Below are 27,472 nucleotides of genomic sequence, written 5' to 3'. Positions count from 1 at the left end.
ATTTGCAATCTGCCACCTCTGTTCCTCAAAAGTATTCATTTCCTAAGATTCTCCTTCCGTGTACCTGTCCATCTTGGATTGTTTAACATCTTACTATCATTTAGGGCTAGTTCCCTTACCTGTGCATCTAATTTTTGTTAAGGTGTTTCAAGAGTAGGTGTTTTAGTCAGGTGTAGTGGTGCACCCCTGTAATCCCAGCACTTGGGAGGCTGAGGCAGGAGGATCCTTAAGACCAGTCCTAGCTACAGTGCGAGCTCAAGGCCAGCCTGAACTGCATGGCAACATCCTATTTCAAACACACACTCAAAAAGAATAGGTATTTCAAAAAGTTGAGAGACTTGGGTTAGCTAGGAAGTCATAAACTTTAAAGCTACAGGACTAATTAGACTTATGTGTGGATAGTCCATTTTAAGACTTGAGACTTTGTTCCTGACTCGAGAATCTGAGTTTATTGAACAGCTTTCTAATCTTTCATTTGGTCTTTTGAATGGGTTTTCCCAGAGGGACATTGGCTTTATGAAGATGACCCCTGATGCTGGGTTTCCCATTATGAAGGAACAAAATGGTACTGTTTTATAACTGCCAGACACTCTCCAGTTACCAGGAAGTGATAACCTGAGTTTCTGAAGCTGCACAGCCTGAGGACTAGAGCCAGAGTGGGAATAACCCAGCAAAGGTGATTTCTGATCTTTGACAGGGCCAGGGCCTGGGATCCTTATTTCACAACATTGTCTTGAAGCATTTCTCAACTCATTCTCATTTCTCAAAGCTTGTTAGCACGGGAGCTTGTGTCTGGTTAGCTGTCGTCCCCTACAGTCCCTAGCGTATGGTATATGGCTAATAAAACCTGTTGTAAAGTACAAAATTGTCCCCAGATTATGGATCATCTGTTTTGGACAGAGCCCTGTTAAGGCACTGAAAGTAATGTATGTAGGTAATAAGGTTAAAAAAAAGTCCTGCTCTATGGTTAGGGAAGGTGAGACAGTCAAAAGTGCTTGCCTGAGAACACGGAGATAGTTCTAGCTTTGCAAATAAGATTGAATTAGAAAATTTTGTGATTATACTATGAGTTCATTTCTAAGATTGTGCCTCCTGCTTAAAGCTTCATTACCAAGCTTGGTAATACACTAGCCCTGTGAACCACAGGTAGGTGTTTGGATACACATACACCTGTCACGGTGAGAGATGGGGCAGCTGACCTGGAGGACTCAAAGCTTTGGTTACAGGAAGACTTGTTATAACGCTCTCCCATGCTGTGTACCTGTGGCCTGTCAGTGGTCTGTTGGCACACTGCAGGAAAGGGAGCCTGTACTTAGATTTAGTGCAGTGGTATTTAAAACTCCTTGGCTTTATTCTCATTTTAAAAACATTTTATATTCCTTACAGCACATGACAGTTTTCATCTGTGAAGAGAACAGAGCTGTTCCTTAGGTGTCCACAGACTTTAGTTGGGCATCGCTAATGCCTCTGTTTCCTGGTTTGTAAAATGGGATCACTAGTGGCATCACTTGTAGAAATTTTGTGAGGGTGATGTTGGGAAGGGATCTGTGAAAATTTCTTGCAGAATTCTCACAAAAAATTCTGAAGTGCCTGTTTCTGCTTTAAATCCTTTCTGGGAAAAATTTATAAGTTATCCTCATTTTGTAATAAGGAAATAATAAAAAGAGGCTAGGTAATTTCCAGAAGGAAATATAGTTACAGAGCAGGCTTCAAACCCAGCCCAGCTCTGGGTGTTTTGAACTCAAGCCCATAATTACTATACATGTTATAGCAACTCCAGGGAAAGGGTAAAGCTCAGGCTATCCGCTGAGCACATGCTCATCTGATTCTGCCTACCTGCTCTTCGTGATGGAGTTGGGATGTGGTTTGGGTAGTGTCAGGCTGAGGCCCTCAATGGGGGAATAAAACTGAAGGTGGACAGTTAGGAGTTTGGCCAGTGGGGGCCAGTAAGCTTGTACTGATGTTCACTGGGGCGCAACGATGAACCTTCCTAACTGCCCATTGACACCAGTGTGAAGTAGAAACCAAGTCAGGGTTACTTACTGGACACCTGTGGAGTCCTCCAAGTGGAAAAACCCTGTTTTTCACCCAGTGTGTACCTCTCATAAGCCCTTGGAGATAGTACACTTTTGTTTTCTTGGCTTGTGCTGCAGCCAGTGGTTAAAAATTATGTGCAGTGGTAGAGCACAAGATCCTGGGTTCACTCCTCCGCACTGAAAAAATGCATGCTTCAAAGCTGAATTTTGTATGTAAGAATCTTTGAGCATATATCCCAAGGTATACAGTACAACAATGACTATTTGAAAAATATACTTCAAGGGGCTGGGGATTTAGCTTAGCGGCATAAGCGCCTGCCTTGCAAGCAGGCAGTCGTGAGTTCGATCCCTGGTACTGGTAAAAATACAAAAAAAAACAAAAAACAAAAAAACAAAAAAAAAAAAAAGGAAAAAAAATATACTTCAAATTGGCAGTGTGCATGTTTTCTCATTGATAAAGTAAGGATAATAAATCTATCTTAAAATTGTAAGATGAAACTATTAAAACTGTTGCCTCGTCCCCCAGTTTTCTCCTCCAAAGTTTCAATACTGGAATTGTCTCTAGCTTCCTGTTATGCTGCAAACAAATCTGTGACCATTTCCTTGGGAACGTTTTACGTAAGTGTCCTTCAGTAGGTAACTTTGGGGATGTCAGCAATATCAAGTGCGAGGAAGTTACAGATTTGAGAAACCTACAGCTTGTCATAGTCATTGGATTTGGCATTCGTGACTTCCTGTCTTGAGTGTAGAGAAAGCTATTCCCATCCATCTAAAGATGTTTATATGGATTTTTAAAAAAAATGAGTGGTACAGTAATCTCAGTCTTTGAAACCATCCCAAGTTAGGTGCCATTTATTATTCTTGTTTGTTTAAAAAGAAAAAACCTCACTAGAGATTGTACAGCTAGAGAATATATGGTGCATGCCTGTAATCTCAGCACTCTGGAGACTGGCTGGAGGATCGCGAGTTGTAGGCCCGCCTGGGCTACACAGCAAGTTTAAGGCCTGCCTGGCCTACAGAGGAGACCTGTTTTCAAAAAATCAAAACCAACCAAACAAAACCCGAGTCTACTTTGTGTTTTACACTGGCGATCTGAAACTGCTAAGGGCGTGGGACTTCTTTGGGTCAGCTTGTACAGCGTCAAGAACCTTGGACGATGGACAAAGAAGAAACGTGATTGCCTCGTCGTCAAATGCAAACCGGACGGCGGAAGTACGAACACGTTGCGAGCTAATCTCACTAGTATTTCCGCCGCTTCTGAGCAACCTCCACCACTTCCGCCTCTGGCCCCGCCCATGCCACTGTCCACTTCCGTTTCGCGTTTAAGAATTTTTGTCCCCAAGGCCGAGCCGTCTTCCCGCCTTCCTTGCTGCTATGGCGGCAGCCCCGCCGCTCTCCAAGGCCGAGTACTTGAAACGTTACCTGTCCGGGATGGATGCCATCGTCGACGGGGGACCCGCGCCCGGTCGCAAGCGGCGCAAAAAGCGGCCGAAGCCTGAAGGGGCCGGCGGTAAGGGGTGAGTTGGTCCGGGCGGGGGCGGGGCCGTGGCGGCTCGCCGCCCCTCTCCCTTCGAACTCCGCCCTCGGCTGCGGGCTTTGCTCTCCGGGTGGGTCAGGCTCCTTCCCCTGCTTGCTACACCGACTCTGCCTCGGCCATTCTTCCGTTCATAGCGCTCCAGGCTCCTGCTTACTGTTGCTGTCTCCACTCTTCAGGAGGGGAGCCTCTGAGCAGCACCGTGTGTCAAAGCCAGGCTGTAACTTTCCTTACTTTCCCCCCACTTTTGTAGACTTTGTCCTCTCACAGGGGTAGACTTTCGGGCCCCGAAAATAAGGAATGCAATTCAAAGCCTCTGTGCGCAGATTTTTAGGGTACAGAATCAGCCCCTGCGGCTCCCAAATTCAGGAACTCAGATCCTTAACCAGAGATGCATGAACGTGTCCTGTGACTGTCACTTCTACTGTTGCTGACCATAACAGCTAACATTGATACAGCTCTTGTCGTGTGCCAGCGTCCTTTCTGAGGACTTTGACTATACATGAATTTATTAAAACGTCCCAATACCATGAAATAGATATTATCGTTCCCATTTTTCAAATGAGAATACTTAACAACTCAGTGTCCTGAGTTGAAAAGTGCTCTCCTTCCCCAAATTCCTGCTTATTCAGAATTTCAGAATGATATTATCTGAAAATAAGATCTTTGTGGATGTAACTGGTTAAGATGAGATCATACTTGATTAAGGTGGGTACTGGAGTTAATATGACTGTGATTGTCCTTATAAGAAGGAAAATTTTCACCGAGAAAACTGCCATATGTAGGTGGAAACTGAGTTAGATTCATGCTGCTGCAGATAAGGTTTCCCTGAGCCACCAGAGGCAAGAAGCTAAAAGAGGCAAGGAAAGAGCCTAGACAGGTGGTACAAGGGTGCAAGTTCGTAATGTTATAAAACTATGAGGCTGAGGCAGGAGAATGACAAGTTCAATCAAAACTTGAGCAATTTAGTGACTTAGTGAGACCCTGCTTCAAAAAACAAAACAAAAACACAAAAAGCACCAACAGGCTTTTTATGGAGCATGGCCTTGTAGATACCTTGATTTCAGTTTCTACCCTCCTAAACTGTGAGAGAATATACTTCTGTCATTTGAAGCCACTCAAAGTGAGGTACTTTTTGTAGGCAGCCCTAGGAAACATCCAGTGCTGAACAGTAGTGTTTGTATTTGTCTTAGTTACTTTTCTATCATTACTGAAACAAAATATCTGACACCCAAAGTTAAGGAGGAGAAGTTTACTTAGCTCACAGTTTATAGAGGTTTTAGTCTGTAATGGGCTGGCTCCAAGGCAGGTGGCACATGGCAGTGGGACAACAGTTTATGGTGGCCAAATACAGCAAAAGCAATGAGAGACAGAGGACAAGTCTCTTTTCTGTCTCTTTTGCAGGGTATGTGCCCTTGGGTAGTATAGTACTCATAGCCTTAATCCTAGCATTGAACCATGAGTCAGTCACAAACTCAGATTCAGCCATTTCCCCAGCCTGTTCCATATCACTGCATAAGGCACATCTCAGTATGAACCATAACATTGTGTTCCTAGCTCTCCCAGAGACTCATGTACATTCCTTTATGCAAAAGATATTTAGTCCATCTCCAAGAGTTACCAAAGTCCTAGCAGTTTCAGCATTGCTGAATAGTCCAAGTTAGTCTTCTCTGAGATTTAAGACATACTCTTAGCTGTGAGTTCCTGTACAAATGAAAAGAAAGACATTTCTAAAATTCAGTGGCACAAGATAGACATTTCCGTTCCAAAAGTTACAAACAGGGATACAAAGGAATGGGACCAGAGCAAATCCATAATCTAGCAGGACAAGCATTAAGTCCTATAGTTCCATGTGCAGCATCTGAGACAATCTGTGGGAAGTGGTGAACTCCAAAGGACTTGGGTGGCTCTGCCCCTAGGGCAGTTCCACTGCTTGTAGCTCCCTTGGCTTCTCTGTTGGATCCACTCTGCTCCTCCTTGCAGTTTTCCTCAGATAATCCATGTTCTTGGCTTCTCCAAACTTTGGGGTCTCCACTGCATCTTTGCTTCACACTGAAAGCTTTGCACACTACTCTCTTTGGGGCACATTGCCTGACCTCCCAGGTCTTCTGAAATCTGATAGAAGTCTTTCTTACCCACAACTCTTCCATTCTGCATGCACCTAAAACCAGTGTCGTGTGGATGATGCCAAGATCTGCTGCTAACTGGAGCATTAGTCAAGCATCCCTCTCTTTAAGCTGTAGGGGTCAATTGCAAGGATCACTGGGCACTCTGAATCCAATTCTGAGGAATTTATGCTACCACCATCCTGAAACATGGTGCTGTGGGGCTTTCTTCTCAAAGCGATCTTTTATTTTTGTAGTTTTGAGGCTATAAAGAGTGGAGTCCTGCTGCTGCTTGTGATGCCCCAGGCCATCTTTTGTATTCTGTTTTTAGCAATCAAAATCTCTTCTCTGTCTTTACAGTCCACAGCTTTATCAGAACTTCCTTTCTGAACAAACTCACAATGTTTTAAATCATTCTTCTGGACTCTTTGCTCTTGATTCTCCACATAAATATGGCTAAAAGGCCCCAACAGTAGCTATGCTACCATTTCAATATTAGACTGCCTTGAAATTTCTTCTACCAGATTTGTTAGTCCGTGTCTTAGTTATTTTTCTCTTGTTGCTGGGACAAAATACTCCACACCCAAAATGAAGGAAAGAAAGATTGATTTATGTTACTGTTTGTGGTGGTTTCAGCCTGTAGTCAGCTGGCTCCAAGGCAGGGTGGCCTGGCAGAGGGGCAACCCTTCAAGGCAACAGCTAGCAAAAGCAGCCGGAGGAAAAGTGGGGAGAGCAAGCCTCTTCTCCTCCCTTATATTGTACACAGGCCACTCCCCTCTCCAAGTGGATGTAGTTAGCAGGAAATCTCTGGCCCTCTTGTTGCACAGGATGAGGAAATCTACAAAGAGAGGACTCTGGCTCCCTGCTGAGTTTCTCAGACTTCTAAACATCTCAAATTGACACAGTGTCTCAACCATAACAGTCTGCCACTCTTAATCTTAGTCTCAGGCCAAGTCCCACATAAACAAAATGCAGATAAACTTTCTGCCTAACCATAACACACATTGGAGTCCAAAAACCAGTGTAGTCTTCTTCCCAGCAAAAACCTGGTGCCTGGTCTTTACTAGCTGGGTTTTTATTAGACTTCTGGTCTTCTGTGTTTTGACCAGAATCGCTCACCTTAAGGTGTTTCAGTGCTACTTTTTCAACTGGGATCTCCAAACCTTTCCAAAAACCATTTCCAAAGGCTCTTGAACCACATGATCAGGTATAGTCACAGCAACCACCCCACTTCTCTGGTACCATATTGTGTCTTAGTTTTTTTCTCATTGCTGAGACAAAATACCTGGAACCTAAATTAAATAAGGAAAAGTTTGTTTAGCTCCAAGTTTGTGTAAGTTTTAGTCTATAATTGGCTGGCTCCATGGCAGGGGGGTTAACAGTTCATGGTGAAGGAGGACAGCAAAGGCAACAAGAGAGGACAAGCCTCTTTGTGTCTCTTGTAGTGCTACCTTCCCTAGGGTGGGGGTAACACTCACAGCCTTAATCCCAACATTGTACCATGAATCAGTCACAGACTAGATTCATCCACCTCAGAGAAGCCTATCTATCCCTCATGACTACCTAAAGTTTTGGGAGGACATGTAGACACAGACCATAACAGTATTAAATGCTTGGTTGTGATCAGAGATGTTTTAAGTTCTTCTAGCTTTTTATATAACTTTATTCATATAACATTCGTCCAATAACAAAGATTTATTGAATACAGTCACCCCTCAGTAATTTAGGGATTGGTCCCTGAATTAGAATGTGGATCCTGGGGTTTCATATATAAAATGGCATGGCACTGGTATATAACTCATGTTCATCTTCTAAATCACGTTTAGATTATTTATAATACTTACCACAATATAAATGCTCTGTCAGTATTTATACTGTATTATTTGGGGAATAATGACAGAGTCTGTACCTGTTTAATGCAGATACAGTTTGTTCCCTCTGAATATTTTCAGTCTGTGGTTGGTCGAATCTATGCATCAGAAATCACGGATGTGGGTGGCTGACTACTTTCCATGCTAGTTATGGCAGGATATCAAGGATGCCTCTCTGAACAAGAATACTTACTGCTTTTTTGATGGAGCTTATAGTTTAATAAGCTTAACACAATTAATTGTATAACTAGTTGATTTAATTGTTCTGTGATAGATACAATGAAAGTATTCCAAGAGTGTGCTGCTGCAGGGTTCTTTATCCTGGGATTAGGGAGAGGGTAGGCAAGGAAAGTACAAGGAATTTATCATATTTATGCTAGAACCTGAAGGATGAGTAAGAATCTCCTGATAAAGAACGAGAGGAAAAGTAGATCAGCAGACTGAAGGAGCAAACTGATGTGGTAAGGAGCTTGACTCATTCCAGGCCCCCAGAGCTGACCGTTGAAGGTGAACTGAGAGGGGAGTGGTGTGGGATGAGCTTGTTCCTATAAACAAAGACCGGACCGACCAGGACTTTTAGTGTCACCTTTAAACCAATATGTAAGTGTTCTTTTCCTTTTTGATCATTTTATTGTTCCCATTTAGAATGCGGATTGTTGATGATGACGTGAGCTGGACAGCTATCTCTACCTCAAAACCAGAAAAAGAGGAGGAAGATGATGGGGATTTGCCTGTGGTAGGTATCTTTTGGATAGTCCTGTTGTCAGAACTTTGAGATGGCTCAAGCTTCTCAGTCTTGACTTCCAGTGCATAAATTTGTAAGAGGAAGAGCTGAGCACAGAGAAGTGACACCTTTTAAAGAGCTGTTTTCTTTCATGATACTTATACAGATGGTCTTGACTTGATGGTTTAATTTTTGATTTTTTAATTTGTATTTTACAGCAGTGTGAAAGAAATATGTGTTCAGGTGAAACTGTATGCATGTATAAAACATGGTCTCACTCCCTACTTCAGGCTGTCCTGGAACTCACTCTGTAGCCCAGGATGGTCTTGAGCTCAAGGTGATCTTCCTGCTTTAGCTTTCAACCACCAGGATTGCAGGCCTGCCCTACCATTCCTGGCTGATCCATGTTGGGCATATTAAACACATGTTTGCTTGTGATGTTTTCTATTTATGATGATTTTAATGGGTATATCCCCACCATAATGTGAGGAATATTCATTGGTTGATATCTCTGTGTATGGAGGGATCTGTCAGTGTGCAAATCAGAACAAAGACAAGATGCCTCAACACGGTGACTGAGCCATGATTAGAATTATTCATGGTTCATTTTGGTGGAATCTTCCTTAAAAACAATGTTTGAGTTTAACTGAAAGGAACTTTTTTGTTTTTTTTTAATCAATACTGAGGATCGAACTCAGGACTATGTGCTTGTAAGGCAGGCATTTATGCCACTGAGCTAAATCCCCAGCCCCCTGAAAGGAACTTATTAAGAACCCATTTTATCCTTTGATTTAACTGAGCTTTAAAATTGTATGCTTGCCAGGGATTTAGCTCAGTGGCCTGGCAAGCACAAGGTCGTGAGTTCAATCTCCAGTACCGCAAAAAAAAAAAAAAATAATGTATACTCTTTTAAGATTTGGAGATGAATAGATATGAATAAAAGATACTATCTGTGCTCTGGTGGTTATACCCCAGAACAAGAGAACAAATTTTAAATAATTTCAACAATAAGATAAAGTTTGAAGATATATTCCATGTATGCTTCAAGTGTTTTAGAGTACAGGAGATTTTGATGTTTTCCATTGTTTTATTTGATATTTATAGGATAAGAGTACACACATTTTATATATTGTGGGTGTGTTTTGTCATTTGCCTTTTCACTTATTACAAATTTTGATCTTTTAGAAATTTTAATTTTTATATAATCAAACCTATTAATTTTCCTTTGCAATACTATCTTTTGCTTTTGTGATGGTCCAAAACCCTAAACAAAAGAGGCTTTAGGTCTATTGCTTTCGGCAGTGATTAAAATTGATCTTGAATATTGAGTACATTATCGTTATGGCAAAATTACCATAATCACCAAAGTAATGATGAAAAAAATAATTATGATAATAGTTGATCTAACAATAACTAATAAGTTTATTTTGTTGAGCATTTATCATGTATCAAGCACTCCTAAGCTTACATGAATAGTATCATTCAATTTTCATGGCAGTCCTTTGAGTCTGACTTTTACAATGAAGAAACTAAGCTTAGAATGATTTGCCAAAGGTCACACAGTTCTGATTGGCAGAATTGGGGTTTTGGATCTCAGTTCATCGTATGTGAAATCCTATGCAGTGCCCAGAGGGAGATCTCAGAAGTAGATTGTGTGAAGACTGATGATAAGATATTGGGAGAATAGAAGTGGTAGAGGGGACTTAACTTGGATTTGAATTCCAGAGTTTTGCAGCATGAGAGCTTGTGACATTGAGGAAACTATTTAAATTCTCTGAGTCAGTTTGCTGGTAAATAAGTACCTTACAGTCTTTTTTTAGGGGGGGGGGATTGTTGTGAGGATTGAGAGATAAAAAGTAAGGGACAAAACGCAGTAACACAGTTGCTACTCTGTAACTAGAATTTATTATGCCAGGCATCTTTGAAAGTGTCATGTAGAAAGGGGATCTTTTGTATTAAAGGTCAGAATTAGGATGGAAGGAAAGACGTTATAGGAAGGTAAACATGAGTCCAGTAGTATTAAGACATTTTTAGCACTGCAAAAAATGCAGCAGGCTTCCTTGTAGGAGAATGAGTTCCCTGTCAGTGAGATCCTTGTCAGGGAGGGACTGGGTGAGTGATCATTTATTAGAGATGCTATAGAGGAGATTGCAGGGCTGAGGATGTAGCTTAGTGGGAGAATGCTTGTCTGGTCGGCCTGAGGCTTTGGGTTCAGTTCCAGCCCTACTGTGGGGATGGGGTGGGAGGTAAAACTACTTTGTTTAGGAGTTTGGAGAATAAGAAAGACCCTACGAGTCTGTGACCATCTCAGTTGCTCCCTTTGGTGGATTCCAGAAACTTACCGTTGTTACTGTTTACAACAAAGAAGGTTTCATGGGCCCAAAGTCCTTGATGAGAGATAGGTGTGACGGGAAGGCAGCTTATGTTTTCACTGTGAATATAAAAGTAAATTATAAAAGGAATTTAGCTTAGAAGTGGTGGTTGTATAGCTGAAGGGTTAGTAAGAAAGGTTTCTAATGAAAGAAATTAGTCTTTGTTAAAAAGTTGATTGGTTAGAGAAAGATCTACCGTTGAGCTAGTGGTGCCAGTCGGAGCTTTATGGAACAAATGTAACTAAGGACTGTTGCATACTTCTTCACGGCTGCTCCGGGTATGTGTGCCCTGTGTGTATTAGGAAGGACAGTTCTTAGGTTGTTGTTGTTTTTTTTTTTTGAAACAGGCTCTTGTTAGGTAGTTTAGGTTGGCCTTGAAGATCACTGTGTGAGCTAGGAGACCTAGCTCAGTGGTACAGGCACCTGCCTGGCAAGTGTGAGATGTGAGTTCAATCCCTGGTACACACCCCCAAATCACTGTGTAGCCCATGGCGGTTTTGAACTCACAGTGGTCTTCCTGTCTCAGCCTCTCAAATGCTGAGATTACAGGTGTGCAGCCTCATGGCTGGCAGTCATTCCCACTCGTAATAGCAAGTAGCTGCGCGTTCTCTAGACAGCAGTGCTTCCTGGCTAGATGCTGTGTTCTTCCTCAGCTTAGTGTCCTTACTCCTTTCAAAGGTGGCGGAGTTTGTGGACGAGCGGCCGGAAGAGGTAAAGCAAATGGAGGCCTTTCGTTCTAGCACCAAATGGAAGCTTTTGGGAGGTGAGTTCTGGCAGCAGAGAGATCGGAATTTCCGAGTACAGAGAAGTTGTCCTTTTCTATGGTTTTCTTTTAGAATGCATAGTTTGTTTCTGTGTGTCACTGAAAACTACAGTGGGAAAAAGAACTCAGAACTTCTTCAGAAGTGGGAGGGCACAGGCAATTCCAATCCAGGTGCCCCTTCTGCCCTTAATTCTTCCATTTGGGTTTCTGAGGTGAGAAAGTGACCCAGTTGGGTCCTTTCAGCATTCATTCCTTTCCGGCTCAGCATAGGAGAGGCCTTAGAATAAAGGCAGGACTTTTGGGAGAGTTTACTATAAGCAGGAATCTGAAAGGTGTATTTAAGATGCTCTGCAAACAGACAAAGAAGTACTCTCAAGATACTCCTGAATGCTGTTGCTGCCCATAGACAAAAGAGAGCTGTGTATACCTTTGGGCTTTCTGAGTGGTCCTAAGGTGTGTGCTGCTAGGGCATCTTATGAAATTTGGGGTGCGAAGAGTGGATAGAGCATTCATGGGAATTTGACTCTTTGTTCTTTATAGATCACAGTGAAGACCCACCCTTACATAGTCATTTCCATCATGATACTCCAGATTTATCTCCCAGGAGGGCCCGTCACGACACCCCGGATCCATCACCTCCCAGAAAGGCCCGTCACGATACCCCAGATCCATCTCCTCCCAGGAGGACCCGTCACGATACCCCAGATCCATCTCCTCCCAGGAGGGCCCATCGTGAAACCCCAGATCCGTCTCCTCCCAGGAGGACACGTCACGACACGCCAGATCCATCTCCTCCCAGGAGAGGCCGTCACGACACCCCGGATCCATCTCCTCCCAGGAGGGCCCATCACAAAACTCTAGATCCGTCTCCTCCCCGGAGGGCCCGTCATAAAACCCCAGATCCGTCTCCTCCCAGGAAGGCCCGTCACAAAACCCCAGATCCATCTCCTCCCAGGAGGGCCCGTCACGACACCCCGGATCCCTCTCCTCCCAGAAAGGCCCGTCACGACACCCCGGATCTGTCTTCTCCCAGGAGGGCCCGTCATGACACCCCAGATCTGTCTCCTCCCAGGCGAACCCGTCACGACACCCCAGATCCCTCTCCTCCCAGGAGGGCCCGTCATGACACCCCGGATCTGTCTCCTCCCAGGAGGGCTCATCAAGACTCTGACACATCTCTTTCCAGGAGGGTCTGCCGTGGCTCCTCAGATGCGTTCCCCCTTAGGAAGTCTCATCATAATTCTTCAGATGTATCTCCCAGAAGAGTTCCTTGTGATTCCTCAGATGTGTCTTCCTCCAGAAGGCCTCATAGCAGTTCCTCTGACACGTCCCGACCTAGGAGGACTCTTGACTCCTCAGACACACACCATCCCAGGAGGGGCCATCATGACTCCTCTGACTTGGCCCCTGATGTTGCTCATTCATTGCCCAGAACCAAAAGTAGCAGAACCCCAGAAAGAGCCTCCTCCAAGACTTCTTCACACTGGAAGGGACCCACTCATCCGTCCCTCCTGAAGAACATCAAAAGTGAATATGACTCAGACCTCTCTCCTGCACGAAAAAAGCAAGCAAAATCCCATTTTGTAGATAAGAAGCATCTTGATTCTAAAGGTGAGCATTATAACTACAATGGGAGAGACTTAATCTCTGGAAGCTTTCCTTGGGATCTTTACTTGCTTATAAGGGGTTGAACATGAATTTCTTTGGAAAATTTTGTCAAGTGAAAGGCTGGGCTCAGCAGAATTTAAAAATTACGGTGGCAAGAAGGAAAGTTTTTATATGTCTGTATTTACCTTTCCTGCCCCAGGTAAAAATATACTAGAGGGGAGAATTAACACACAGTGAATATTTAAATTAAAATTTGTTACAGAAGAAGACACATAGGGGCTGGGGATTTAGCTCAGCGGCATAAGCGCCTGCCTTGCAAGCAGGCAGTCTTGAGTTCGATCCCTGGTGCCGATAAAAAAACGAAAAAGACCAGAAGAAGACACATCGTCATTAACCCCCGCTTAACATACTCCCCCTCATTTGAATATACTTATGCCACTGTCTGAAGCAGTTCCAGAAATTTTTTGTGAGTGTCTTTTTTATGGCTGTTTGATGCCCTTTTGTTTTCTTTTTGAGACAGAGTCTCACTATGCATTTCAGGCTGGCCTTGAATTCACTTTGTAGCCCAGGGTGGCCCTGACCTCACAGTGATCCTCCTGCCTCAGCCTCTTGAGTCCTGGGATTATAGGCGTGTGCCACGATGCCTCACTTGATGCTTTGAATCAATTCAAATTGTAGTTTCTGTCAAAAACATTATGGTGTGTCCTTACTCACTTATTCATTGGATCTGCACTGTGCAACAACTTTTTTGTTACTTTTTTACCTTTATTGGTACATTTTTGTATATGTAATGATAACACATGCAAATTCCCTGTGTCTGTACACCGTACATGATACATCTTGCTTCTTTTTCCCCATTTCTCTCCCCTCCTTTCTATCCCTCTTTTGTTCCTTATTTACAAAGGTTTTGTTTCCATTTCTTTTCTTCTATTCTTTTTTTTTCCTCTTATCTCTTCTTTGGCACTGTGCAATTTCTAGTTTTTCCTCAAAGTCAAAATGACCATGAAAGGTAAACATTTTCAATCAATTCAGGACATCAAGGATTCTTGACAGCACAACTAGACACTCACGAAAGAGCTTCTAGTTCTGCTTCATAAAATGACAGGAAAGATCAGATAAATGTGTCTGAAGCAAGGGGAGAGGAAGTACGTTAAGGGAGTGCGGCAGTGCTCTTTTACTTTCATAAATTCATATTTTTTGATCATGTTTATTTCAAAAACTTTAGACTATATGGAAATGTACATATAATGAAGAACAAAAAGTGTGGCACAACGAACTCCACTCAGCTGTTCATCTTAGGGCTGTCACAAATGTTCTTCAGCTCACTTAGGTATGTGCTGTTGATGGAGTTGACTCCTGAGTATGCCGAACACGTGTTCCCATATGTGTAATCTTTCCTTTTCACATAATTTTTAGTTCTAAAAACATCTCTGTTTAGTTTTACTTTTTTCTTTTTTGTAGTGCAGGGGGTCAAACCCAGGTCCTTGTGCACACAAGGCAAGAACTCTACCACTGAGCCACATCCCCAGCCCAACACCTCTATTTAGCATTAAGTATTTTTTTCATTTATTTTTAAATTATTTTTTATTTTAAAGAGAACAAAACAAAACAATGGGAACAGTATTGAATTTCAAAAACAACACAGTAGGAAATCAACCATAGTTACTCTCTATGTTGTTATTGCATATGTTATGCATATTGTTATTCTCTAAATAGAAGCTAAGACCACCAGACACAGGCATGCAAAGTTAGTCAGACAGCACAGGCACTATGTTGTTTCTTTACTTTACTTGCCATCATCTTAGAAATTTCAGGTTTGTAGCTTCTAATTTCCTCTATGTCTGTGTCTCCTGGACTTAATCTGAGTAAGATGTAGGCTTGCAAAATTAATTAAACACTATAAGCACTAAGTTGTCTCTTCAGTTGCAGTCATTTCAGAAATTTCAGGTGTGTGACTTCTAATTTCTTTTGTGTCAGTGTCTCCTGGACTTATTCTGGGTGGGCTGGAGGCCTGAGATTACACCCTGCTCCTTCATCTTGACGTTGTCCTATGTTCCTCTGACTCAGCTGGTTGCTGAGATGTGGGTGTTTTCTATGCAGGGTATTGGGTGACAGACCTGGGTTCCTCCGATCCGAGGTTTCTGGGATGGCAGAGGTGCAGGGCAGCAGCTCATCAATGTTTCCCTAATGGTGGCAGAACCTCAGGGATGTGGCTTTCTCTACTTTGGGCCTAGAGAGGCCACTTCTGGCTGTGTGGGAGGGTTGGGAGCATGGGCATGACTTCCTGTCTTCTGGGCCCATGAAGTGGAGGGGTGCAGCCTCTCCTCCCCTGGCCCACTGTGGCAGGCTAACCAGGGGAGGTGGCTTCTGCAGGTCCTTGGCAGCAGGTTCACAGGGATACTTGTTTTTTTCTAATGAATTGACTGTTACATTTCTAAAGTTCTCGGATGGCCCGCAGACCATCGAAAAATACCTCTTTAGTCTCTTGATTGAAACCAACAGCTTCAGAAAACTGCTGGGCTTGATTCAAGGCCAGTAGTATAAGTTTTAATGATGTTGGGTTACAAAAATTTCCTCAGTCATCTCCCTATTACATGTTTTTGATTATTTCTGCGCTTTTGTTTTTAATTCTTTTTTTTTTTTTTAAGGGTGTGGTTTCTGGAAATTGAACTCAGCATCTTGTGCAGGCACTTGTGCTGCTGAGCTGTATCTCTGGTCCTGCTTTTAATTCTTTTAGTGAACATTTTTATATGTAAGCTGTTGTCCTGATTTTGGGTTATTTCCAGTTCTGTTTCTTTAAAGAGTCCTTGGAAATTTTACTTATATATGGGTTTCCTAGAAAGCTAAGAAGTTGATTTATTAGCTCAGAAGGTGTGGATGTTTTGAGACCATTAATGCATACTACATCCTGGTGATTTGTGATCTTTTGATCTAGAATATAAGCCTTTTGCCTCATCCTTTGTTCCCAAGCACTCTTAAGTTAAAGTACTTTATTGTCTTGTTGTCTGAAGACATCAGAATATACAGTATTCTAGGTGTGTCTGAGTTGTGCCACAGATTAGAGTGCTGACTTCAAGTTGTTTTATCCATTCTGTTGTCCTGGAGAGGAGGAGGTAACTATACATAGATTAGTGTGTGGACATCTCATCTGTTCATTAGTCATTAGGGAGTAGAACCTGCGTATCCTGCCTGTAGCGTAAAAGTTGGATCTGACGTTGCTGTTCTCTCATGCCATCCATACTTGTATTGGGTTAGTGATTGTTCTTCACAGGAGGATTAAACAGATGTGCTACTTTGTGTGGAAAGTTGTAAGTGGATTAATTAATTTTTTAACCATGCTGGAAATTGAATCAAGACCTCACACTTGCTAGGCAAGCACTATACCACTGAGCTATGTCCCCCAGTCCTTGTTTACTCTTTAATTTCTAGGCTCTTCCCCCAGCCATAGGATATTTCTTACAGGCCTTTCATCTAGGAGACGTCAGTGTCACATGATGGACTCTTTCTCCCCAGGTGACTGCCAGAAAGCCTCTGATTCAGATCTTTCACCTCCACGGCGTAAACGGAGTCCAGGGCATCAGGCTTCTGATTCAGATTTGTCACCTCCAAGGAACAGACCAAGACGCCAGAGCTCCGATTCTGACCTCTCTCCCCCAAGGAGAAAACCGAGGACCAAATCTTCTGATTCAGATCTGTCTCCGCCTCGAAGGAGTCAACCTCCTGGGAAGAAGGTAGAGATATTCAGGTGTCATCTCCTTCTCTTAAGCTTTATGTAAATCCCTGAGAATCAAGCCAGAAGAGTAGGAAGCAGCTCTCACTAGTACCTTAAGTCTTAGTTAAAATGACTTTTGGAGCTGTCTCTGTAAAGGCAGCGCTGGCTATAACAGCACAGATAGACTTGCAAATGCTGGTTGAATATCCCTTACCAAGAATGCTTGAGATCAGGCTTGTTTTGGATTTTGAAATATGTGCATAGACTTCCATACGTATTTTGGGGTATGTGCGTATTAAAACCTGAAATTGAGGGGCTGGGGATTTAGCTCAGCGGCATAAGCACCTGCCTTGCAAGCAGGCGGTCGTGAGTTCGATCCCCGGTACCGATAAAAATGAAAAAAAAAAAGAAACAAAACAAAACAAAACAAAACAAAAAAAACCTGAAATTGATTATCTTCATTGTGGGGAACTGGCCCATGTACAGAATGTGTCTCTTCTTTTTCATCCCCTTTGGTCCTCTCCCTTCCCTCTGTCTCTTGTTCTTCCCTTTCTGCACAAAAGATCGATCTCTCTATTTCCTATTGTTTTTTATTGTGCTCTTTATTTATACTTTGGATTTCTCATGTGAGAGGAATCATGCGATATTTAAGCTTGGGATGTCTGATGTCTGAAACTTTTTGAACATTGTGTTAGTGCTCAAAAAGTTTCAGATTTTGGAGAATTTTGGAATTCAGACTTTTGGATTAGGGATGCTGAACCTGTACCATATTTGACAGGAGGTTCTACTTTACAACTTCATAATTCCACTAATTATGTTTTAACATATCCAGAAAAGTTTCTGGTTTTTTTTTTTTTTTTCTTTTTTCTATTAGTATACATTTGCATAACAAAATGATTGCATTCCTTTTTGGGGAGTTGTACCTAACACATCTGAATTGTTTTTTCTTCTGTTTTTCTTATCTCTTTCCTCCACATCTTGATCCCCTTCCCATTTGAAAAGATCTATCTCCCTAGTTCCTATTCTGTCTCCCTAGGTCCTTTTTTTTTTTTTAATTTTTTGTCTTTTTGAGACATAGTCTCACTATGCAGTTCAGTTCACTTGGTAGCCCAGGCTGGTCTTGGACTCACAGTGATCCTCCTGCCTGAGCCTGTGGAGTGCTGGGGTTACGGGGGTGCACCATGATGCCTGGCTGTATTTCATATTATTCATCGTTATTTTGTGCTTTATTTATATTTTGGTTTCCCATATAAGAAAACTATGTAATATATAACATTTGTATCTCATTTATTTCATTTAACATTATGGTCTCAAGGTGCAACCATTTTCTTTTTTCTTTCTTTTTTTTTTTAACTTTAACTTTTTATCGGTACCAGGGTTTGAACTCACGACCGCCTGCTTGCAAGGCAGGTGCTTATGCCGCTGAGCTAAATCCCCAGCCCGGTGCAACCATTTTCTTACAGGTGACTCAGGTTTATCCTTTGTGGCAGGGTAGTACTCTATTGTTTATGAAGACCACATTCTCTTTTTATCCCTTCATCTGTTTATACACATATAGGCTGCTTCCAAGAATCAGCTATGAATTAGACTCTTGTACACACTGGTATACTTTATCATTGAAGGAAAACTTGTTTTTTAAAGAACAAGTTGAGGACTGTCCTTTGCACTGTGGGCTTAGGGGCACAGCTGTGTGTCATACTGAATGCAGATTTGCATCCTAGTTCTGATAGTATCTGAGATTTAGGAAAGACATTTGATATCTCCTAAGGCTCTTCTTGTTCATCTGTAAAATGTGAAGAAATTTAGTTTCTATCAGATTTTTGTGAGAATACAATATGAATTAGTGTAATTAAAACAGCAAAGTGGTACAAAGTAGGCATTTGGTATTAATGATTTATTATAAATTGAACTATTGGGGCTGGGGATTAGCTCAGCGGCATAAGCGCCTGCCTTGCAAGCAGGCAGTCGTGAGTTCGATCCCCGGTACCGATAAAATAAATAAATAAATAAATAAAATAAATTGAGCTATTGGTTTCTGTATCTACAATCTAAAGAGAGGAACTTAAAATATAAAATTATTTTTACAAATTATATTGTTTGGGATGATAGTATTTTGTTTTAAATCTGTGATAAAGCTTGATGAATTGACAAAAGAAAAACACACATGAACTCTGAGTAATTACATTATAAAGAACACAAGCAGTAGTAAAGGAATGTTACTCATGAGTTGGGTGGAAGAATAGAGCCTGTGATAGCATGTTTCTTTTCAAGGCAGACCTCTCAGGTAAGTCTTATGGAGAAGGGTGTGAGAAGATTGTTCCTGGCAGCATAACCCAGCCTGTCCCTAACCCTCTTGAAGAGTAAGACCCCTGTTGTAACTGGACCCCTTGACAGTTTATGTATCCCATGCAGTCCTTGGGCAGTTTAATATATACTCCATTTATGGTTTGTGGTTTGTTTGTTGTCTTGATACAAAGTGGAGATTTGTGCCTGGCAAGTGCAAGGTCCTAAGTTTGATTCCTGGTACCGAAACAAACCAAAAAACCCAAAAAAACCAAAAAAAGTGGAGATTTGTGGAAAGTTTTCACATGGTTATGTCTTCTGTTATTATCTATATTACATGTCCTCAATTTGAAGATCTGAAGTTTGCTTAAATTTACACTTTAAATGAAATCGTCTATCTACTGGGTCTTCTAGTGGATGGCTTGGAGGTAGATACAGGTTTCCAGTGAGAGGATCTGAGAGAGTGAGTCTTCTTATGTGCAGTGTGGAAAGTCAAAAATGCAGGTGCTTAGCTCTCCCTCTATTGAACTGTTGGCTATGTGTTTCTGTTTACTTCTAAGGTGGGTAGTACTATCATATTTGCTGTGAAATTAGATTGCCGTCTTTCTGTGTTGTGAATCCTGTGGTCTATAAGAGAATAAAAGCCAGTGTTTGTGGTGTGGTTGTTGCAGACAAAAATGCAACTAACTGTAGACCCGCGGAGCCTGTTGCTGTATTGTCTCATTGATGTTGGCTGCTCCTTTCCATTGCACAGGCTGCGCACATGTATTCTGGGGCTAAAACTGAGTTGGTGCTAACTGACATACAGCAAGAACAGCAGGAGCTCAAAAAGCGGGACCAAGAAAACGTGGCCTTTGAAGGTAAAAATGGACGTGCAAGGTGGAGTCCAGCCTCCTGTCGCTTCATTCCTTTTTAATGTAGCTTATTGTACCTGATCATTTAAATTTTTAATTGCTGTCAGATCCGAGCTCTAGTGTTTAGGCATCATTTTAATCTTTCAGGAGATGTTTCTTTCCATCTTGAAAATGTCAGTTCGTAGGCCCCTACTCAATAGACACCTAAATGTTGGTAGGAACTACTTGTGATCTGGCTGCAGATATCCTAATCCACCATCAAAATCTCTGGCAGTTGGTTTCATCTGTTAAAATATTATTTATGATTTTGATCTCAGGCATTTGTCTTAAAAAAGTTTTTTCTTTCACAGCTGAATTCCAGTTTGCTGAAACTGTGTTTCGTGACAAGTCTGGTCGTAAGAGAAATTTGAAACTGGAACGTCTAGAGCAGAGGAGAAAAGCAGAGAAGGACTCGGAACGAGAAGAGCTGTATGCCCAGTGGGGCAAAGGGTAAGGGCCTCCCTGGAAGTGAAAGCAGGATTGCAGGGTCTGGGACAAGTTGCTTCTCTGCTTTTCTTCAAAGCTGTTACTAGGAATGGAGATTCAGTATTATGAGTCTCTTTTGCAAAGCTGATAGATCCTGTATTTGACATTCTGGGGATTTCACCCTTTTTAACATTTGGCGTAGGCCACTGCCAGAAAGAGGTTCTTTAAGTGTGGCATTGTGGTCCATCTCCATGTAGGAGTGAAAGCATCAAACAATGTTCTTTTTCTGCCCAGGCTTGCCCAGAGCCGGCAACAGCAACAGAATGTGGAGGACGCAATGAAGGAGATGCAGAAGCCTCTGGCCCGCTATATTGATGATGAGGATCTGGATCGGATGCTGAGAGAACAGGAAAGAGAGGGAGACCCGATGGCCAACTTTATCAAGAAAAATAAGGCCAAGGAAAACAAGAACAAGAGAGGTGAGACCGGGAGTCCCAGAGCCGGAGCTGGCTCAGTGAAGAGACTTAGCTGGTGCCGACAGGGTGCTCCCATACAGTTAAAGCTCTTTGTATTTATCTGGGGATTTGAGCTCAACTGGTAGGGATTTCTTCTATTTTTAAAATTAGTATGTGTTTGCAGTATGTAAGTTTATATTCCTTGTGAGGAGTTGGTGCATGTACGTAACACATCTTTAACTCCGTTTTCATCCCCTTTCCCTTCCCCCCTCCCTCCTCTCTCCATCTCTTGATCTCTTTCCTGACTGAGAAAGATCTACTCCCTACTTCTTATTACCTGTCCTTTGTTTTCCTCTTATACTTTGGGTTTTTTTCTTATATAGGAGAAACTGATATTTAAGCTTGTGTGTCTGATTTAATTCACATTACGATCTCAGGGTGCACACATTTTCTTAAAGATGACCCATTTACCTTTCTTTATGGCAGAGTAATACTCCATTGTATGTAAAGAACACATTTCGTTTATCCATTCATCTGTTGGTGGGCATGTAGGCTGCTTCCAAGATTTAGCTGTTAAGAATAGTGCTGCTATAAATACTGCTGGGTGTGTATGTGTAATATGGTGTCTTTAACTCAGGAAGAGACCAAGAAAGAGGACAATTAGTCAAGTGGAATTGCTAGTTTTAGTTTTTAGAGGAATCTCCATACCGACTTGTACTGTGGTTGTACTAGTTTACATTCTCTTTTTTTTGGTACTGGGGATGGAACTCAAGACTTTGTGTTTGCCAAGCAGGCGCTTATGCTGCTGAGCTAAACCCCCAGCCCCTAGTTTACATTCTTACCAACAATGTAGATGGGTTCCTTTTCCCTCCTGCAGCCTTGCCTGCATCATTTCTTTTTATTGTTCTTGATGGTGGATATTCTTTCTGGGGTAAAATACAGAAACCTTCCCCCCATCACTACCCATATCTGAATAAATTACATAAGTAACTTGTTTTTTTTCATTCCCCTCATTAGTGAGACCCCGATACAATGGCCCAGCGCCTCCTCCAAACAGATTCAATATTTGGCCTGGATATCGCTGGGATGGAGTAGACAGGTAAGGCTGCTTCCTACATTTTTTCCCCACTTTCTTTCTTCTGACCCTCACCTTCACTGCCATTCATAAACTACTCCACATTGATTTTTCTGCTGCAATCATAAGGTGAATAGCATGCTTTTCTGGGGATCAAACTCACAGCCTTGCTATTGACAGGCATCACTTATGCCACTCAGCTAAATCCCTGGCTTTTTTTTTTTTTTTGCTTTTATTCCTCCTCTTTTTGTTTCTCTTTCAAAAGCTCTGGGGCAGCAATGACAAACCTTTTAGAGCTTTTAATGTTACAAACAGCCCACTGTGGCATGTGTGTCATAGGTTTGCCACCTACTCCAGACAAACAACTGACATGGTCCAAATAGGGTTCCCTTTGTGTTTGGAGATTGGTCATTTTTAGTATTTTCTAAAGTTTGGAAGGGTTGAGTAATATGTTGTGATCTGGAGACTTCTGTTGGTTTAAAATGTGCTTGAACCATAGTTCTCTTCCTGGTTTTTGGAGTAAGTCTCAGGTAATATCTCGCAGATTCCTGCCACCTCATCCACCTACCAGGGTCTGCACCCATATACTCTAACTTCCTGTCTGTTAGGGCGGATGAAATATATTTGTTCCTACTTAGTGTCAGGCCTTCTACTCACATAGTGGGTCGCATCTCTGCCTACTAAAGAATTTTCTTGTTCTTGCATCTAGCACAGTAGTTGTCAATGGTTTTAATCTCAGGATCCTTTTACACTTTAAAAACCAAGTACTAGAAAAAGCTTTTGTTTACATGGTATATATCTATTAATATTTACCATAGAGGAACTTAAACTATGTTTAAAAAGTATTAATTTACTCTACAAAATAATAGAGCCATTACATTATTATGTTTATGATTTTTTAAATGAAAAATAACTTTTCCAAACAAAAAAATAGAAGGATGATGTTTGTCTTAGTTACTTTTCTCATTGCTCAGACAAAATACTCAATCCCCAAAGTTAAGGGAGGAAAGGTTTATTTGGCTCACATTTTGTGGACGTCTGGTCCATAATTGGTTAGCTCCAAGGCAGGGTGGCACAGGGCAAAGGGGCAACATGGCAGCTAGGGTGGCGGAAGACAGCAAAAGCAAGCGAGGGAAGAGAAGGAGAGAAGACTCTTTCTGTCCCTTATATTGTATGCAGACTACCTGCCCTGTGGCGGGTGTAGCACTCACACCTCCAGTCCCAGCACAGACAGCGAACCAATAACAAACTGGATGCAGCTGCCTCTGAAAAGCCTGCAGCATCTGACCACATGACCACATGAGGCTGTGGAGGGACATCCAAGCACAAACCATAACAATGTTGATTTTCATTTTTGCATATCTCTTTAATGTTTAGGTTAGTAGTAAATAGCTGGATTCTGCAACTGTCTATTGTGAAATATTGTTAGCTGAAGTGTAGAACAAAAATTCTGCCATATATATAGGTAGTAGAAAAAGAAGATGTGGTGTATTTGTTGATGCTATAGAAAAACTTTAAACAAGTGCTAGTTCCTTTCAGGTTAGTTAAACCATATCAAAGAACTTTTCATCTGTAAAATACTGGTTTGTTGAGTTTTTCAGACTTTCTGAATGTTGATATATTTTAATTGTATAATACCAAGAAATTCCTTTTGATAATATCATCTCTGGTTTTATTGCAAAAGTCTTTAAATAATGGGAAGGTGACAAATTCATGGTGATACATACAATTTTTCAGAATTCTCATTTATACTTGAAAACTTGAACTTTATTCCTGGCAACAAATATTGTCATTTGTTTCCTTTTATTGGTAGAGAGACTCACTTTGCACAGTCTCTTTTTATAGATCCCATCAAATTTTATATTTAGAGGATTATGCCATCTACAAATACAGATTACTTTCTTTCTTTCTGGATGCCTTTTATTTTCTTGCCCTGTTGGATTAGCTACCAGTAAAAGCAGATATCTTTGCTATCTTCCTAATCTTAGCAGGAAAACGTTCATTTTTTTTTTTTTACCATTAAATGCAAATGTTTTTTTTCCCCCTCTTCTGTAAATACCTTTATTGACTTAATGAAGTTCCCTTCTATTCCTGGTGTACTGAAATTTATCTTCTAGAAGAATATGTACCCGATTCCAAGTGTTTTTGCAGCTCAGTTTGGGGCATCGAACTCCATGAATTTCTCTTATGTACTCTAGATTTCTAAAATACAGCGTACTCCAGCCTGCGTTCACTGCTTCTCCTATTAGAAGTCTGCTGCTGCTCTTCTGCTCCAGCCTGGCTGGCTGCTCTAGTCTCATTCATGTGCTCACTCAGATTACTAACCAGTGAGGCAGACTTACTCTCCTTTGTTCTTTTGTCTAATCAGTCAGTAAGTTCTACTGGTTTTGCCTTTCATGTTATCCCTCTTGCTGTCCTTTTCCTTTATCATCTGTTGCCACAGCCTGTGCAGAGTAATCTGCCAGAGTAGTCTCTGAAATTTGGTTTATGCTTGTGCTTTTAACCCATCCTTTATGGATGAAATCAAACTTTTTACCATGTCTTAAAAAACTAAGATTGGCCTCTCCATTTTTGACTCATGGCCACTCTGGTCATCCTTAAGGTTGTAGCCCCATGAGTTTGCCTTTGGTTCCCTGCGTATACCAGCATAACTCTTGTTTCTGGGCCTTTGCTTTTATCCTTCGTGTTGTACTCTGAGCTGAAATGACTTCCTGACCCTTCTGTCCCCTGCCTGTCACCTCCATCCCTCTGGTTAAGTCACTCTTGTTTCAGATTTAGCTTAGGGTCCCTCCTGTGACTCCTGTCCTGATCATTCTTGTCTATGTGTCATGCCATCTTTTTACCATTCCTCCTCTAAGCAGAGTGAAGTCCCCATTCTGTTCTGTGATTCCCTGTGCATATTTCTGCTGTAGATTATGCCTTTTGTTTTATTATTTAAATCTCTGTCTCTCTTCTTTTTTGTCTTTTTGAGACAGGTTTTTACTATGCTGTTCAGGCTGGCCTTGAGTTCATTTTGTAACCCAGGCTAGTCCCAAACTCACAGTGATCCTCCTGCCTCAGCCTCCCGAGTACAGAGATTGCAGGCGTGCTCCACCACACTGGCTGTCTGTCTCTTTAAACAGCTCTGCTTACCTGTGAATTCATTAGGACAGGCACTGTGTCACACTTAATTTTCCCACAGTGTGTACCACAATGCTTCGTGTCCACCGAGAATTCAGTAAACATTTGTTTAATGGGTGGATAAATGTCAGATGTGAACGTCAGCTACGAGTTAGTTGGGCCTTTAGAGACTACTGAGGGTTTGATAGTTGTCAAAGAGTGGAAGAAGGGTCCAGGAAACAACTAAGAAGAACAATTATGTATTTCGACAGTTTGATTCTGTTTGCATATAGTTTAAATATGTCTTTTCTCCCTGCTCATTGTGAACTGTTCTCTTTCTTTTAAAACAAATGTGCAATGGAGGATTCTGACTGATAATTATGTCACCTCGATTACAGATCCAATGGGTTTGAACAGAAGCGCTTTGCCAGGCTTGCCAGCAAGAAGGCAGTGGAGGAGCTTGCCTACAAGTGGAGTGTTGAAGACATGTAGCTCCCGGAGGCTGTGGGTTGGGGTACATTTGCCCGTGCTAATAATTGGGGCCCTCACAGACTAGCAACTTGGTGAATGCCAGTTTTGACCACAAAGGAATACTTGAGACCTGCTCTATGGACTGAGGCACCTGCACTTCTGAAGTGTGACGGCTCTGTAGCTGGTTTCTGCAGGAAGTGGTGATTTCTGAATTCCAAGGTTTGTTTGGCTAGGGTCTTTCTTTTTCTGTTTTTAATAAATATACATTTATTTTTTTAAAGTCATTTCCTTCCTGGGTGTTGTGTTTGGGGAAGAATTTCAGCTAACATTGGTTCCCTGGGGATCTTGTGGCCAATGAATGATGATAGATTAATTTAGCTGGTAATGAGTGAAAAATTTCTCAGTCATCTTCTGAGAAAACAAGAATTAGTACTAAACTAGATTCAGCAATATTGGAGAGATGGTATGTGATAAAGATGGTGTCACCAATTAGTGGGAAGGAGACGGGTAATGGTGCTCAGAAAATTGGCTTAGTGTGTGGATGAAAATAAAGCTGGGTCCCTGCCTCATACCATGTAAACAAAACCCTAACATAATTAAGGCCCTAAGTGTGATATAACTTAGTAAAATTAGTAGGGGATTGGGGATGTAGTTCAGTGATGGACATGGGCCTAGTGTATATGAGGCCCTGAATTTGATCCCTAGTGAAAACAAAAATCAAGTAAGGCTAGTGAGAACAAATTATGATGATGTTTGTGACCTTAGGGTGATGATGGATTTCTTTACAATTCATAAGATCTGATTGCTTTGACTGTTTCATAATTAAAGCAGTTTATAGTCATAGATTAAAAAATAGAAATTACTTGGAATATTTAAAACTGACTGGGGATTGCCTGATAAGGGATTGAATATAGAAAGAACTCTTATAAATCAGAAAGAAAAAGATAACATGAAATTAAAATATACAAAAAATATGAATAGGTAAAAATCAAAAGAGAAATCCAGAGCCTAGTAAGTATAGTACCTCACTAGTAATTAAATGAAAATTAAAACACTGAGTTTCTATTTTAGTACTATTAGTTTGGCAAAGACAGTGACTGAACTCTCATAGAGTGTGAAAACTCACGGAGAAGTTTCTACTGGTTTGTCTATTTTGGAGTACAAATTGGCAAGATTAACAGAAATTAAGGATTATTTGGGAAACAATATTGTATAGTTTTTAAGAGTGAGCTCTCAAGCTATACTGCCTGAAATTGCATCTCAGCTATATCATTTGCTAGCTGCGTGACCTTTGGTAAGCATCTTAACTTCTCTGTGCCTTAGTTTATTTATCTGTGACATAGAGATAATTGTCCTGTGGGTTCATCGTAAGTTTAGAACACATTAAATGTCACAAAACTCTTAGCTGTTGATGTTAGCACTATCCCAGAGTATGGTAGCCAGGTTCAGAGTGGCCCCGTGACCCCTGCCCTCTGGTATTTGAGCTCGTGTGTAGTCCTCTCCTGTGGTGAGCAGGGCTGGCCTTTGTATCCGCCGAGGTGTTAGAGCTGTGTGACTTCTCAAGCGGAGTCATGGAAGATGCCGATGTGTCTGCCGCGTTACTTCCCTGAGCGTTCACTTGGAGGGAGCCAAACTCCATGTACGGAGGAGAGCCAGCAGCCCCAGAGAGGTCCACAGCCAACACGAGTGAGCCACCTCGGAAGGGTCCTTCGGCTCTGCTCAGCCCTTCAGATGTTTGCAGCCCTCGGCAACACTGACCACAACCTGCGGGGAGAGCCTGAGCCAGAAACACCCAGGTACGCTTGACTCAAAAAACTGTGAGGTGACATGGTTAGTATTTTTGTTTTTGAAAACAGCCTCATTGAGGTACAATTCACACAGCATCCAGTTCACTCCTTTAAAGTGTACAGCTCTCTGTGTAACGGTGTGTCAGAGGTGCAGCTGTCACCGCGGAGCCCCGCTCTCCTTTATCAGTGCATGTTTGTAGTACATTTGTCTGGGGAGGGCATGCATGTGCGTGCTACAGCTTGTCCCTCTTGTTTACT

At 41.8% G+C, this 27,472-nt stretch overlaps 1 protein-coding gene and 1 non-coding gene across 2 annotated transcripts; one reads left to right on the top strand and one right to left on the bottom strand.

Annotated features, from left to right (window-relative positions):
- Positions 1 to 1,066: 1,066 nt before the first annotated feature.
- Positions 1,067 to 25,711, top strand: Bud13 (BUD13 homolog). Its single transcript, XM_013155674.3, has 10 exons — positions 1,067 to 3,553; positions 8,192 to 8,282; positions 11,321 to 11,405; positions 11,946 to 13,016; positions 16,527 to 16,744; positions 19,763 to 19,868; positions 20,213 to 20,351; positions 20,622 to 20,806; positions 21,800 to 21,881; positions 25,355 to 25,711. The coding sequence occupies exons 1-10, from the start codon at positions 3,411 to 3,413 to the stop codon at positions 25,446 to 25,448; spliced, it is 2,214 nt and encodes a 737-aa protein (XP_013011128.2). The 5' UTR covers positions 1,067 to 3,410; the 3' UTR covers positions 25,449 to 25,711.
- Positions 15,413 to 15,549, bottom strand: LOC111757703 (small nucleolar RNA SNORA2/SNORA34 family). The gene has a single exon (XR_002791987.1). It is a non-coding gene; the product is annotated as a small nucleolar RNA SNORA2/SNORA34 family (small nucleolar RNA).
- Positions 25,712 to 27,472: the final 1,761 nt, after the last annotated feature.

This window comes from Cavia porcellus, unplaced genomic scaffold (genome assembly GCF_034190915.1).
Source record: "Cavia porcellus strain 051 isolate PalLab524CR breed Dunkin Hartley unplaced genomic scaffold, mCavPor4.1 scaffold_9, whole genome shotgun sequence".
NCBI lineage: Eukaryota > Metazoa > Chordata > Mammalia > Rodentia > Caviidae > Cavia > Cavia porcellus.
Note: the sequence above shows the minus strand (reverse complement) of the source record. Positions and strands in the feature narration are given on the sequence as shown.